General features: G+C 35.1%; 1 protein-coding gene across 9 annotated transcripts in view; it reads left to right on the forward strand.

Moving 5' to 3' along the window:
- Phf14 (PHD finger protein 14) overlaps positions 1-15,340 on the forward strand; it is a 169,153-nt gene that overhangs the window by 74,343 nt on the left and 79,470 nt on the right. For all 9 annotated transcript variants that reach the window (XR_003843301.1, XR_003843299.1, XR_003843300.1 and 6 more), the window contains one exon: positions 6,414-6,582. Coding sequence is in view for 6 of the 9 variants with exons in the window: in XM_021190300.2 (XP_021045959.1) it covers positions 6,414-6,582 (169 nt within the window). In the remaining 3 variants the exon portion in view is untranslated. The remainder of the gene's footprint in view (positions 1-6,413; positions 6,583-15,340) is intronic.

The raw sequence follows: 15,340 nt of genomic DNA on the forward strand, positions 1-15,340 counted from the left end.
GTCTTAGTTAGGTTGAATCACTACAGATGTTTTATTAAACTGTCTTTTCTTGTTGCTGTGTTAAAACATCCTGATAAAAACAACATAAGGTTGAGAGAGTTAATATTTGCTTACAGTTCAGGATACTGGTCCTCATGGCTGGGAAGTCAACACAGAAGAATCCTTATCTCCTGACTACAGAAAGGTCATGCACTAGAGATGGGTTTTCCTACATCATTGAATTTAAATCAGATAATCCTCCACAGGACTAGCCTTGAATCTCCCAGGTGATTCTAGATTCTCTCAAGTTGACTGTTAACAAAAAACATCAGAGGTCTATAATGAATTTTATCCTAAAATTATTCCAAGGAAGAAACAGATACTCAGATTTTTTTATTTTTATTTTTAAAGGATTTATTTATTATATGTAAGTACACTGTAGCTGTCTTCAGACACTCCAGAAGAGGGTGCCAGATCTCATTACGGACGGTTGTGAGCCACCATGTGGTTGCTGGGAATTGAACTCAGAACCTTCGGAAGAGCAGTGAGTGCTCTTAACCGCTGAGCCATCTCTCCAGCCCCAGATACTCAGATTTTAATATACCAATTGACATTATTTCAGAAAAGGGAATACGGGCAATTAAAAAACTATGAAATGAAAATGAATAATATTTTTTATGCAAATTTATTTTTTCTAGTTGTTTTAGAAAACAAAAGGACCTGAATCCTTGAAATCTATTAGAAAGGTTATGGATTCAGGGGCCTGGAGAGATGACTCAGTAAGTTAAAGCGCTTATTATGCCTTCTTGAGAACCTGTGTTTGGATCCCTATGACCAGAATAAGGAGCTTTGTGTGGCTTCTGGTGTGTTTCATTTTAGCACTTTGAATAAAATACATGAGGGTCCTGGAAGCTCTCTGCTCATATACTGTAGCTGGATCTGTGAGTTTAAGTACAGTAAAGAGCTGTCTCAAAAAGAAAAGTGGTTCTTGGAGGACCTGGGGAAGGGGACAAGCATGAGCAAAATATATTGTAAATTGTTTTTCAACAGCAACAACTAAAGGATAAAGTGATGGAAGAAAACATATAGGTGTGTGGCCTTCACACACACACACACACACACACACAAACACATACAAACAAACACAATTTAGATATATACATATAAGGGAATACCTGGTATTTGCCTTTATGAGTTCTTTATTTTACTTCTTTTGTTTTTTTTATATCCCAGTCTTTTACTCTGCATTTTTCAGACGAATGGTCACTACTTTGATACATTTCTGACTCTTTTCTTTTTGGAGTATATGACACTCCTCCTAAACTGTCATGGGGGGGCCCACTTTTTGTGTGATATCTTACCCAGAAATAACCTTTCATAATTATTTGTAAAATATTTTTTAAAAGATGATTTGACAATGATTGTAGACAAACTGTGTTGCAAATTGAAAAGGTACTCTAGGTATTTTAACCTGAAAGTAAATGTTTTGCATAATTCCTCACATGAAATTTTGTTGTTTGGTGTTCAAACTTTCTTTTATTTAATTGGTTTAAAAACAGTTTTCTTTTGTTTTTTTGTAATTGTAATATAATTACATCACCATCTTCTATTTTTTCCTTCAAAACTCTTTCCTTGATCTCTTTCAAATCCACACTCTTTTATCATTTAATTGTTACATTTGTAAATGTTTATACATATATTCCTATATATAACTTGCTCAGTTTGTATAATGTTATTTTTATGCATATGTTTCCATAGTTGACCATTTGCTATAAGGTAACCAATTTGTGTATGTGGTCTTGCTTGGGGAAGACTATCTCTCCCAGTCTCAGAATGACTTAGTTGCCTGTCACTCTTTGTTTAGGGTTGAGGCCTCATTACTATGAGGGGTATGTTCTTCCCCACCCCTGCTCCTATTTACTAGGGCATGTCAATTATCTTTACTCACTTCATGTTTAATAAATCATGTTGATGAGACCTCATGGGTGTAGGTTTTGGCATTGTTAGGAGACACAGTCTCACAGCAGACTCTCTGGTCCTCTGCCTTCTACTATCTTTCTATCCCATCTTCTTCAGTGTTCCCTGAGCCTCATGTGTTAGAAGTGTTTTATAGATGTATCCATTGGGACTGGACTTCACAGTTCTACATTTTGTTTTTCTATATTGGTCTTTGTCTATTCCAAAGAGTTTTCTTGATGAGGTTCCACATTTATCTATGGGTATAAGGACAAATATTTAGAATGTAGTTAGGGATTTTGCTGGCTTATCAAAGTGCTGGTTTGTAGGTTCTGGCCTAAGATCCATGACTTAGCTCTGGGTAGTTGGTTAGGTTTACAGTAGGAGGCATGATTGTCATCCCTATGAATATGACTTAAGTCCAATCATAGAGTTGTTGGTTATTGCCAACTTATGAGTGTTGCTACTATACCCTTAAGATTATTGTGCCATTTTGGTCATTGTTATAGTTCATAGGCATTATAGCTGGTTAGGACTGTTGCTTGCATCCCTCCTCTAGAAGCTTATATAGCATCTTCTGGCACTGTGAAAAGTATTCCTCATGCTAGATTCAGCTCAGAGACCTCTAGGCCCTGTGTCTGAAGTACATGGTGTGTTCAGCAATAAAGCATTACCTTCCACCTCTGGGGAGCAACCAGGGGAAATAGGAATAGCCGATAGTGTTTGAAAGTCTCTTGTACAATCTGGCTTACAGATCAAAAGAGGGCTTCTGATGCCTGGTGTTGGGTTTTTGTTAAGTGGTCTTTGACTCTTATTTGGTCTATTATCAGTTAATAGTTTTGATTACTTCAGTTATTTTAAGATTTTTTTTTTTATATAGGAGTCACAAGCTATAAGACCCATCTCTGATAAAATGTATATACTAAGTAAATACATAGAGGATTAAATAAGTTTCACTAATAAGCTTGTGTATCATAGCATTGCTGTAGATTACTAAATGAATTCAGTTACATGCTTCTGACATTTCCAATATAATCATCACTTTCCCTTCAAGTGCTCTTTGATTCCATTGAATTGGATATTTTGTGGCTTTTATACTATACTATTATGTAGATATCTGAAGGTGAAGACTACAGTGTTCAATATCTTACTGAAAGAGTGAAAACTCTCCATTTGTATAGATATGTATGACATGACTTGTGGCAACTGCCTTGAAATTGGAATACATTTTCTGAATTGTCAGTTACAAAATCTTTTTGATATTTTGAATATTTCAACGTTTTGTGGTTTCATGGCATGGCGTTTTATTGCCTGAATATTTTAGAACAAGTTTTCAGTGGGTTTGGGAATGACCACTCAACAGAATGTTGTAATGATGAGTAGTAGCTACAAAAGTAGAAATAAAATGACAAATATTTTAATTTGAAAACTTGATTCTGCAAAAGCATATCTTTTTATATTATAGGGATATATATATATATATGTGTATATATATATATATATATATATATATATATATATATATATATATACATATATATATATATATATATACACATATATATATATATATCCATATTTGTAAAGTGAATTTGGGTATTGCGGGAAAAGCTCAGTTGATACAATGCTTATCACACAAGCATGATGACCTGAATTTGATATCCATAGGCCATGTAAGCTAGACTTGATCATGGTGCATGCTTGTAATCTCAGTTCTGGGAAGGCAGAAAGTATGGGTCCTTATTTTTCTGAGCTTTTTATGTTTGTTTGTTTGTTTTTTAAATTTTATTTAATATTTTATTACACTTCAGAAATTATCCCCCTCTCAGCTCACCCTCTGACTTTTCCACATCCCACACCTCTGCTTCCCCAATCCCCATCTCCATGGGGATGTTTCCACACCCACACCCCCTATTCCACCAGACCTCCCCACTCCCTGGAGCCTCTATTCTCTTCTCATATTTAGTCAATATAGTACTCAGAGTTCTAGCTAGAACAATAAGACAACAAAAAGAGATCAAGGGGAATATAAATTGGCAAAGAAGAAGTAAGGGTATCACAATTTGCAGATGATATAATAGTATATATAAACGACCCCAAAAAGTCTACCAGAGAATTTCTACAGCTGACAAACAACTTCAGCAAAGTGGCTGGATATAAAATTAACTCAAACAAATCAGTAGTCTTCCTTTATACAAATGATAAACAAGCTGAGAGAGAAATTAGCGAAACAACTCCCTTCACAATAGCCACAGATAATATAAAATATATTGGGGTAACTAACCAAACAAGTGAAAGATCTGCCTGAAAGTAGATCTTAAGGGCATGCTAGTCAGTCAGTGTAGCCTAATTAGTAAGCTACAAGGCAATGGGAGACCTGAGATGAGCACTCAGGTAATATTTTGCCCTCTATATACAGAGACAATTGCCTGCCTGTGCGTGCTCTCACACACACATACACAGTATTGGAATGCTTGATAAGCTTTAACATCTCATTGAGCTTATAAAAATGATCATCTTGTTATTAGTTTATATAATTTAGGGATGTAAATCAGAAAAAAACATTTGAGACAGAATTTGCTATTTTTTGTAGGCTTATTCATTTAAGAAGCAATGACATTTTATTATGTTCAAAAAACAAAACAAGAACCTAACATTTCACAATTTTTCATAATTTTGTTTTCCTGGCAAATTCTCTTCAGAGTATATTTACCATGTGAATTCCACCATTGTTATTTACTGTTGGTTTGAGATAAATATATAGCAGTTTAGTTTATTATTGATTGTATTTTGGTATTGAATTTTTAATCTATAAAACACCTTTAGTTGTGCTAGGAACATACCTGTAAGAATATTTAAGTAATTCATTAGAAAATAACATTTTGATTTTCTCACTAATCAGTTCCTTTTCATGTTATAATTTTTTGTTACCATTGTACTTAAATAGGAATTTAAAAGTAAATCTATATTTTATGTATTTACTTACATTGTATCAGTTAATATGATTGCATCAGCAAAAAAAAAAAAAGTGGTACTTTGTATATATGCTATGGAACTTAGGATTTAAAAACCTCAGGATTTTTTTCATTAATTTATTTACTTTACATCCAGATCACAGCCCCTCCCTCCTCTCCTCCAAGTTCTAGTCTCCCATTCCCTTTCTCCTGCCCCTCCAGTTCTCCTCAAAGAAGGGGAATCCCTCTCTACCTTGGGTACCAATCTGCACTGGTATATCAAGTTGCAGCAGAACTAAGTGCATCCTCTCCTGCTAAGAGAGGCCTAAGATGGCAGCCCAGCTAGGAGAAGGGGATCCAAACACTGGCAACAAGAGTCCAAGTCAGACAGGGCCCCTGCTCTAGTTCTTAAGCAACCCATAGTTGAAGACCAAGCTACACATGTGCTATATATGTGTAGGGACCTAAGTCCAGATTATGCATAATGTTTGGTTGGTGGATCAGTCTCTGGGAGCCCTGGATAGCTGGCTCTGTAGGTCTTATGTTTTCCTTGACTCTTCCAGCTCCCTCAATCCTGTCCCCCACTAGTTTACAAGACACCCTGAGCTCCACCTAATATTTGGCTGTGGGTCTCTGCATCTGTTTCCATCAGCTGCTGGATGAAGCCTCTCAGATGATAGTTATGCTAGGCTCCTGTCTGCAGTCATAGCAGAGGATCAGTGTTGTCAGGAGTTGGCTCTCTCCCATGGGATGGGTGTCAGGTTATGCCAGGCATTGGTTGGCCATTCCTTCGATCTCTGCTTCATTAAAGATCTCAGATTAAAGAGTAAAAACAAGCTTAATCTAAGTCTATGGTATTCATATATCAAAAATAAAAATTTTGATAGAATGAATTAAGTGATAAATGTTTAGAGATGTTTGAATTTTAAGTTACATTTGAAGGTACAAATATCAGCACATAAAGTAAATATCATAAAAATAATTTAGTGTACTACAAATCAGACTTTTGGAAAACTACTTATTAATCCTTTTAAATTATATTTTATTAAGGATTTACTTGGCCTACTGAGTAAAATGACTATTTTCCCCATAACTCCGCAGATCTTTTCTAGAGTTTTTTTCCAGATGGTATATTCAACACACTGTCATTAAATAAAATTAAAAGGAGTAAAGAATGAATATCCCTCAAAGACTTCAGTATATGTCACCTTCAAAAGAAAGGTATCATTTCCAAAGTAAAGATACCTTCTTAGTCAATGATCTATGACTTGTGTTGGTTCACAACAGCATTGTTATATATGTTCTTGTAATATGTGTATACACTGAATTGCTTTTTATAATATAGCCATGGTAGTCATTCTTGCAAGAGTAGAGTTATATTTCTGTTTGTCATTGCCACACTACCTGTGTGTATTTGAGTGTGTGCATATTCATGTATGAATACTTTTTATGTTTATAGTAATTATACTTAAAATCAGAAGATAAGAGATCTATAACCTTAATTTTTCATAAAAATTTATTCAGGCAATGCTCAGAGTGTGACCAGGCAGGGAGCAGCGACATGGAAGCAGAGATGGCCATGGAAACCTTACCAGATGGAACAAAACGATCAAGGAGACAGATTAAGGAGCCAGTGAAGTTTGTGCCACAGGATGTCCCACCAGAACCTAAGAAGATTCCAATAAGAAACACGGTATTTATTCTACATTTATTGGTCTCAGTGACATCCCAATGTAAAAATTTCAAGCAGATAAAGGGTTTATAGCATAAACATACACTTGGAAGTCAACCAAGTGTCCATATTGCTCTTAAGTATTTCTATGGAATCAGTTTTCTATGTTATGTAGCGTATTCTATTTAGCTGAGAATCTAGTTTGTAGGTTCAAGTAAAAGCGTAATAGTGATCACCAGTGTAATCAAATGCTCCACTAAAAAACACAACATCACTGAAGCCGTAGATTCCTGTGCCTCCCTCAGAAAGCTTACCTGTCGAGATTACCTTTCCTCTCTGTTTTATATATCTCAGTCCCTAATCTTTCCCTTTGTGTTTCAAACCTGTGTATTCATGAATAGCATTTAGTTTGTCAAGTTTAAGTCTGTGTGAATTGAGAAGCTAAACTCTTTCTCTTTGGTGACCTGAATATTTTTTCTTTTTTTACTAACATTAGTACACTTAACATTTACTGATTCTTTTGCTTGTATGTATGTATATATGTATGTATGTATTTTTAAAGATTTATTTATTATATGTAAGTACAATGTAGCAGTCTTCAGACACTCCAGAAGAGGGAGTCAGATCTCATTACAGATGGTTGTAAGCCACCATGTGGTTGCTGGGATTTGAACTTTGAAACTTCAAAAGAGCAATCAGTGCTTTTAACTGCTGAGCCATCTTTCCAGCCATATTTATTTATTTTTTATTGGATATTTTCTTTATTTACATTTCAAATGTTATCCCATTTCCTGGTTTCCCGCGTCTACAAATCTCTGATCCCATCTCTCTTCCCCCTGCCTCTATGAGGGTGCTCCCACATGTGCCTACCCACTCCCACCTGACTACCCTGGCATTCCACTATGCTGAGGCATTGAGCCTTCACAGAACCAATGACCTCCCTTCCCATTGATGCCAGACAAGGCCGTCCTCTGTTACATATGCAGCTGGAGCCATGGGTCCTCTTTGGTTGGTGGTTTAGTCCCTGGGAGCATTTAATAAAACCCTTACTAATTTGATTAATGCATAGAGACCCATATAGCTGTAATTCACTTAATTTGACAGACAGTTTCTTGTGGGAAGAGTAGATCATGCTTTGGCTTTTTGTTTGTTTTTTTTTTTTTTTCTTAGTCATTCCTTGGCTTTCTATTAATGTCTTCATTTTAGTTAATCCTGTAAATGCCCCGTGTAGTATGGTAAGAAGCATTTAGAGAATAATAGAGATTTGCTGAGTTGTAGACTATTTGTACTTCACTAGATTTCATCTCTGGGCCTAATAAGATGGAAAGAAAAGCAAGGACTGGATTGACCACCATGGATTGTCCTCTGACCTCTGTGCATAGGCTCTAGCACATTTATGTCCAAAGGCATTAAGTGTGCTGGATGGTTTATTGTTTTGAAATGAAATATTGAAGTTTATGAAAATGTTATGATTATTCTGTATATATCATGAATATAAATTTTCCTTAAAAGTTTGAGAGAATAGTATGTTCAATATGAAAAAAAATCTTTCATGCTTGCATCAACAGTGGCAGGAAAATAAAAATTTGGTAAAAATACAACTATTACATTAAAAGATAGAAAAATCTTGGCCGCACTGAAATCCAGTATAAAGTCCAGCTGGATATTGTAGTGCATATTTGCACTACCAGATGTGGGAGGCTGAGACAGGAGGAATAAAGTGTGAGGGCAGCCCATGTTATATAGAAAAACCTTATGGCACATGGGGCTGGTTTGTGTTTTAACTAGTAACAATTACAAATACAGATGTTTGATTTTCCTAAGAGAAGAACTCACAGATATGCCTCATTGATTACATTTGCATTTAAAGTATAAGTGAATGAAATGATCTAAGTGACTTTTCTGAAGACTTTTCAAGTAATAAGCATAGTGGTGCAAGGCCTTTATTCCCAGCATTTGGGAAGCAGAGGCAGAAAGATTTCTGAGTTCATATCTATCGTTAAAAGGGTCTACCTTTAAAAAAACTGTTTCAGAAAGCCTATCATGGTGGGGTACATTCCTTTGGGAGACAGAGGCAGGCAGATCTCTGAGTTTGAGACCAGCGTGCTCTACAGAGTGAGTTCCAGAACCGCCAAGGCTACACAAAGAAACCATGCCTTGAGAAACTGAAACCAAACCAACCAAACAAACAAACAAAAAAAACCCCTTCAAATAATAATATAAAAATTGTTATGCGTTTTTAAAAATTGAAATTTTCAGCCAACTATAACTTTAAAATAGGAAAGACACTTAAAATGAAATATAACAAAACAAAATAGTACTAAGCCAAAATATTTATCTTCCTCAAGGATAAAGTTTTTTATTTTTTGAAAAAAAAATGTGTCTTGGCACAAGGAAAAAAATAAAAGTTAGCTTTTCTAAAAGTCATAACTGCGGGTCAGCATTTATGAGTCTGTACATGAAATGTAAATTGTTGATGTAAATAGAAAATATACACTAAACTCTTATTTAAAATAGTTGCAGTTGGAAGAGATACTTAAGCACCTTGTAATAACAAATCAGAAATGCTTTCTAAAGGAAATTCATTATATTTTGACCTCAGTATTTTCAATGAGTTAGAAATCTGGCAAAAATTTTATATACTCATTTCCTTGTAAATACAGTAGACTTAAGACTTTATAAACAAATGCCCAAAATAAATAGCATTGAGGGAAACTAAACTGCAGTACATTTTTTTTCATGCATGTGTTTGGAAAGTATTAAAACATGAACAGAAGTTATGTAAAGCATGAGAACACTACTGTCTGTTCTGGCCCAAATATAAATACGTGGGAAACTCATGAGAGAGACAAGTCTATGCAGTATGAATTACTTTCTCAGTTTCTCATATTCTGTTTTGAGGTCTATGTAAACATTTAGTTGAAATAAAAATGGACTTTTTCTTAAATATTTGGTCATTGTGTGACAGATTTAGAAAGTGAGTCGTTTCTCTTTTTTCTTTTGTTTTTGTTCTTTTGTTTTTTGTTTTTTGTTTTGTTTGTTTATGGTTGGTTGGTTTGCTTATTTTTGAGACAGGATTTCTCTGTGTAGCTTTGGTTGTCCTGGACTTTATTACGTAAACCAAATTGGGCTAAAACCCACAGAGATCTACCTATTTCTCCCAAGTGCTTGGATTACAGGTGTATGCCACCAACACACCTGGTTTGAGCTCCTTCTCCTTTGATGCTATACTGTGTTACCAAAATGTTATTTTTCCCAGTGCCCTCTGAATAGTGTTAATTCATCTACATATAACTACTATTAATTTTACTGTTAAGCATTTCTTTGATGGTTTCAATGAGAGAAGCCCCCATGGGCTCATATGTTTAAATATATGGTCCCCAGTTGGTAGAACTATTTGGGAAAGATTAAAAGGTGTGGTCTTGTTGGAGGAGTTGTGTCATAGGTTGTAAGTAGGGCAGACTTTGAAGTTTCAAAATACCTTGACTTTTATGGTTTTTTTTGTCTCTTCAAACTATATATTTTGCATTTCTTTTTGCCCATTTGCTGTTTTTTTACTGTAGACCTGCATAAGAGTGATTACTCATAGTCATCAGTACTAGTCTGTCCTTAAATCTCTTCTGCCAAAGAAATTAGATCATTCATTACTCTTCAGTTTAGCCAGGCAGTTTCTAAGGACAAGAGCAGAAGGCACTCTCAGTGGTCCTCTCTCCCTCCTGTTTTGCTGTTTGGAGAAGTGAGGTCTCCGCTATGAGACATGCTAGAGTCAAGGATATCAGCTATGGAGAGCTGCAAACAGGAAGCAGACCCAGCCCAAGAGAGAGATTTATCTTACAGGCAGCCAGCATAGAAGAGAAGTTAATCTTGTATTAAACTACTTTGCTGAAAGTGTTTACTGGCTTTAGGAGTTCCCAGCTGTGACTTTTACAGTCACTTATATATACTAACATATCATCTGAAAATAGTGATACATAGACTTCGTTCTTTCCAATTTGTATCTCCTTGATCTCCTTTAGTTGTCTAACTTATCTAGCTAAGACTTCAAGTACTCTTGAATAGATTTGGACAGAGTGGACAAAGCTTGTCTTGTTTCTAATTATAGTGGAATTGCTTTGAGTTTCTCTCCATTTAATTTGATGTTGGCTATAGGCTTGCTGTAAGTTGCCATTATTATGTGGAGGTTTGTATACCTAATATCTCCAGGACTTTTATTATGATGGAGTGTTGGATTTGGTCAAAGGCCTTTCCTGCATCTACTGAAATGTTGATGTGATTTTATTCATAACACAATGTATGTTCTACCACTACCACCAACAAAATAACAGGAGTCAACAGTCTTTGGTCATTGATATTTCTCAATATCAGTGGTCTCCATTCGCCAATAAAATGAGACAGACTAACTAAATGGGTATGGAAACAGGATCCATCTTTCTGCTGCATCTAAAAACACACCTAAACATTCAAATAGATTCGACCATGTAGCAAACTGTCGAACAAGATATACCCAAATATAATAAGATACACCTGAATAGCAATCTGGTATACCTATTCAATATCTAATCAAATAGACCTCAAAGTAAAACTAATCAAAAGATTTGTGGAAGAACTTTTCATACTCATCAAAGAAAAAAAATCCACGAAGATGACATTTCAATTCTTAACATCTCTGCCTCAAACACAAGGGTATCCAAGTTTGTAAAAGTTTGTAAAAGAAACATTACTACAGCTTAAATCACATATTAACCCTTACATCCTGATAGTAGTATTCTTCAATACCCTTTTCTCATCAATAGACAGATCATCCAGACAAAACTTGACAAAGAAGGTAACAGATATTATAAAACAATCGGAATTTAAGGCTAGTTACAGAATATTTTACCCAAACCTAAAAGAATGTACCTTCTGCTCTATTTATATTCCTAAGCTGATGACTTGCAGTATGTAATTGTAAATTATCAATAAAACATTGTTGCCAGTATTCTCTATTTTTATGTGAGTTAATAGAGTCATACCTAGTATGGCATTTAATTAATGTTCAGATAATAAAGAAAATAACAGTAATCAGAATTCTCTTATAATAGAACATGCTATTTTTCTTTGGTTCCACTGATGCCTTTCCAATGGTCACCACTTTTGCTTGAAGAGTTTTGTTCACAGGACAGAGAATAAATGAGTTGATAAGGGCTGGGAATATATCTTATTGGTCAAGCTCTTGCCTAGCTTGTTCAAGGCCCCAGATTCAATCTACTTACCATAAAAATAATTACAAATAGTATATAAATAAATAAAATAGTCTGATTTTTCCCCAAAATTGTCTATGAAATAAGCACAATTAAATCTAAATTCAACTGACTTCAGTGTGTTCCTACCCATTTTGTCTGCATTTCTAAGCCAGTATCCATCTTTCTTCTCTCAACTTATCTTAGTTACATTTTTTATTGCTGTGATAAGACACTGTGACCAAAACCAAGTTAGGAAGGAAAGGGTTTATTTCACCTTACAGTTCCATATCACAGTCATATCACTGAGGGAAATCAAGGTAGCAGCGTGGAGCCAGGAGCTAATACAGAGGCCTTGGGGAAATTTTACTTACTGGCTTGCTCCTCGTGGCTTCATTAGCCTGTTTTATGTAGCAGGCTGAGCTACACACCACACCAATCATCAATAAAGACAATGGGCCAGTCTCGTCCATATATGGTAGGTGTAATTTTTTTCTATTTTGCATTCCTTCTTCCCAAATGCCTGGTTTGTGTTCAGTCAATATGAAAATAGAAGCACACAATTACTCAGCCAATTTAAGTTACTCAGCCAATTATTCTGGTAGCACCTATGAGGCTGTGTTCACATTTTTTTTTTTTTTTAATTCCTTCCTTATCAATGTTGAGTTTGCGGGTTTCACTCTTACTTAAATGGTGCAAAATAAATTTGTTTTTAAAAAATTGTTTAACATGTTTTCTTATGTCAGTTTTTAAAGGGATACATCATTTGTATCATATTAAAAATATTAAAATATGACTTAGATTTAGAAGGAATCTTGTTAGTTAAACTTTAGGTGTAACTTTAAAAGCTCTGTATAACATGAGTGTTTATTTTCATATTTCACCCTACTTGGTCTCAGAAGTAGTTACTGTTACAGTTTCTAGCCTGGTAGACTCAAATGTTGAGACTTGGTTTCAGTCTCTTGTTCCTGCTTATATTTTATGGGTGATGCTGTAGAACAACTGTGAAGACAGCCTGGCCTTGCTCCTGCTGAGAGCCATATAATGGTGACATTTTCTTTGCATTGTTTTTGTGAGGAGAAAATCTTCTTCCTTTTAGGCAAAGAAATTACATTTGAAGCAAATAAATGAGAGTCTTCGTGTCTCTTTTGAAGTTACTTTAAAAATGATATTTACTTTTGGGTATATTTTCTAATAACTTTAATGTAGCTTGAAAGCTTTCCAATTTTGTTTTTCATTTCTTTATACTGTATGCATCTGGTGACTTTTCATCTTTTACACGAGTGCCAGAGGGCTTTCAGGCACCTGTCCCTTTCTCGCCGTGCATTCCCTCATGCATCAGCTTTACTTTCTTTGAAGTCCTGTAATTTTTATTTCCCATGACTCATAAATTTTGGGATTTTTAAGGATGTATTTGTTGACATAGTAAATACAATAGTCACAGTACATTTTCACAGTCTTTACTGAACCCTACTGTCTTGTAGAGAACACTGCTTCTTTTAGTCATTGTTTTGGAGAAGGAATTAAAAAATTTAATGTGTTTCCTTCTCTTATTACATATTAATTTATTAAGGCAAGGGGCAAGCTGTAGTTTGCATTTGTTTTACTAATACTGAAAAGTTTATTAAAGCCAGTATACAAATTAATGGGTCTTATCACTCCATTTTATATGTGTCGTTGTTAAAATTGCTACCCCTCCAGTGGTAGTCTTTAATTGAGAGGTAATGACTTATTCTACCTAGTTTATACATGTACAAGTTGGTCACAGCAGTGTTAGAATTGCAGTGTTGAGAATCTAAAAAATGTTTATTCATGAATATTTTTGGAAAATAGCCTATTAAAACTATTATAATGAAAATTAAATTCATGATATTTGGAACCATTCAAATTTTTCTGATGTGTGGCTCATCACATTTTTTTTAAGTAAATATACTGTAGACAGACAGAGCCAAGTGATCTAAGTGGCTAAGAAAATTGTTCATAACTAGATAAATTATAGTTACCTGCCTACCCCCTCCCCACAATAAGGATTGTAAAAGCCTTTGAGTATTTTGTCCAAATGATTGTGGAACTTTAATGGAGAATTTGAGTATTTTCCCTTTAATATTCTTTACCACTCTGAAACCTTATCGAAATGGCCTAACTATGAAAGTTACAGTACTATGAGTACCAAGAAAGCGAAAAAATAGTTTAAACTTTTTGCCAAATCTTGAGTGTTTGTATTACACAGTGTAGTGCAATTATGTATTAGTTGTAAATGAACTATTTATGTTTATTTTATCAAAACAAAATTTCTGAAACGTTGGATGGAATAAACATTGTGTCATAATGACTTCTACTCCCCATCTGCAGACCACTGCTATGGAGACTGGATGGAGCACAAGGGATTTATTTTCACAGCTGAGATTTAAAGAACATTTATTACAAAGTTAGGTGCCAAATAATTCCCAATAGAACATTTTTTTTGACAATTATTTTTTATTGGTTATTTTATTTATTTACATTTCAAATGTTATTCCCCTTCCCTGTTTTTCCTTCACAAGCCTCCTATCCCATCTCCCCTTTCCCCTGCTTCTATGAAGGAGCTTATCCACCCACCTACCTACTCCTGCTTCACTGCCCTAGCATTCCACTACACTGGGACATCGAGCCTCCACAGGACCAAGGGCCTCCCCTCCCATTGATGCCAGATAAGGCCATCCTTTGCTACATATGCTGCTGGAGCCATGGGTACTCCTTGGTTGGTGGTTTAGTCCCTGGGAGCTCGGGGGGGGGGGGGTGCTTAGTAATGTTGTTCTTCCTATGGCGTAGCTTGTCCCTTCAGCTTCTTCACTCCTTTACCTAACTCCTCTGTTGCAGTCAGAAAATTTTTTAATATAAATGCATTAGTGTTATTGTAAATCTTAAGTTTCCTTGTCTTGAATGACTTTAATTGGATTTTGGTTAGCAGTGGAAATTCACAGAGAATGAAATTTGTGCATTTTGGTATAAATTAGCAAGGGGCTACCTAATCTGAAGAACTGACAATTACAGCATTGATTCATTTATATTAGAAAATAGTTCTGGTGAGGATTATTTGACACCGCTCTCACTTTGAAATAAATGTTTTGTTTTTGTTATTATTGTTGTTTTGTTCTTTATCTCAGCTACTAGAATAAAACTTAAGTGGTACCTTGTGTCTTATCTAGTCTGTAGAACAGTGGTCTGCAGATGGGGATTCTAAGTCTTCAGCAGCTGTGCTATGTAAGCTAGAGAGTTTAACCATACTGGCTATGAACACATTATTGTATTTCCTTTAAACATGTGGATGCCTTCTTTCAAATGAAATACAAATGCAATCCAAATGTAAGATATAAACTTTTTATTAAATTTTTATTAAATTATTTTAGCGAATCTTAATAATTTGAGAATTTTGGTCTTTGCCTTCTACCTTTTTTTTGTGGCTACTTAGGGATTTTGTTTGTTTGTTTGTTTTTTGTTTTTTGAGACAGGGTTTCTCTGTGTAGCCCTGGCTGTCCTGGAACTCACTCTGTAGACCAGGCTGACCTCGAACTCAGAAA

The sequence above is a fragment of the Mus pahari genome, chromosome 2 (assembly GCF_900095145.1).
Source record: "Mus pahari chromosome 2, PAHARI_EIJ_v1.1, whole genome shotgun sequence".
Taxonomy (NCBI): Eukaryota; Metazoa; Chordata; class Mammalia; order Rodentia; family Muridae; genus Mus; species Mus pahari.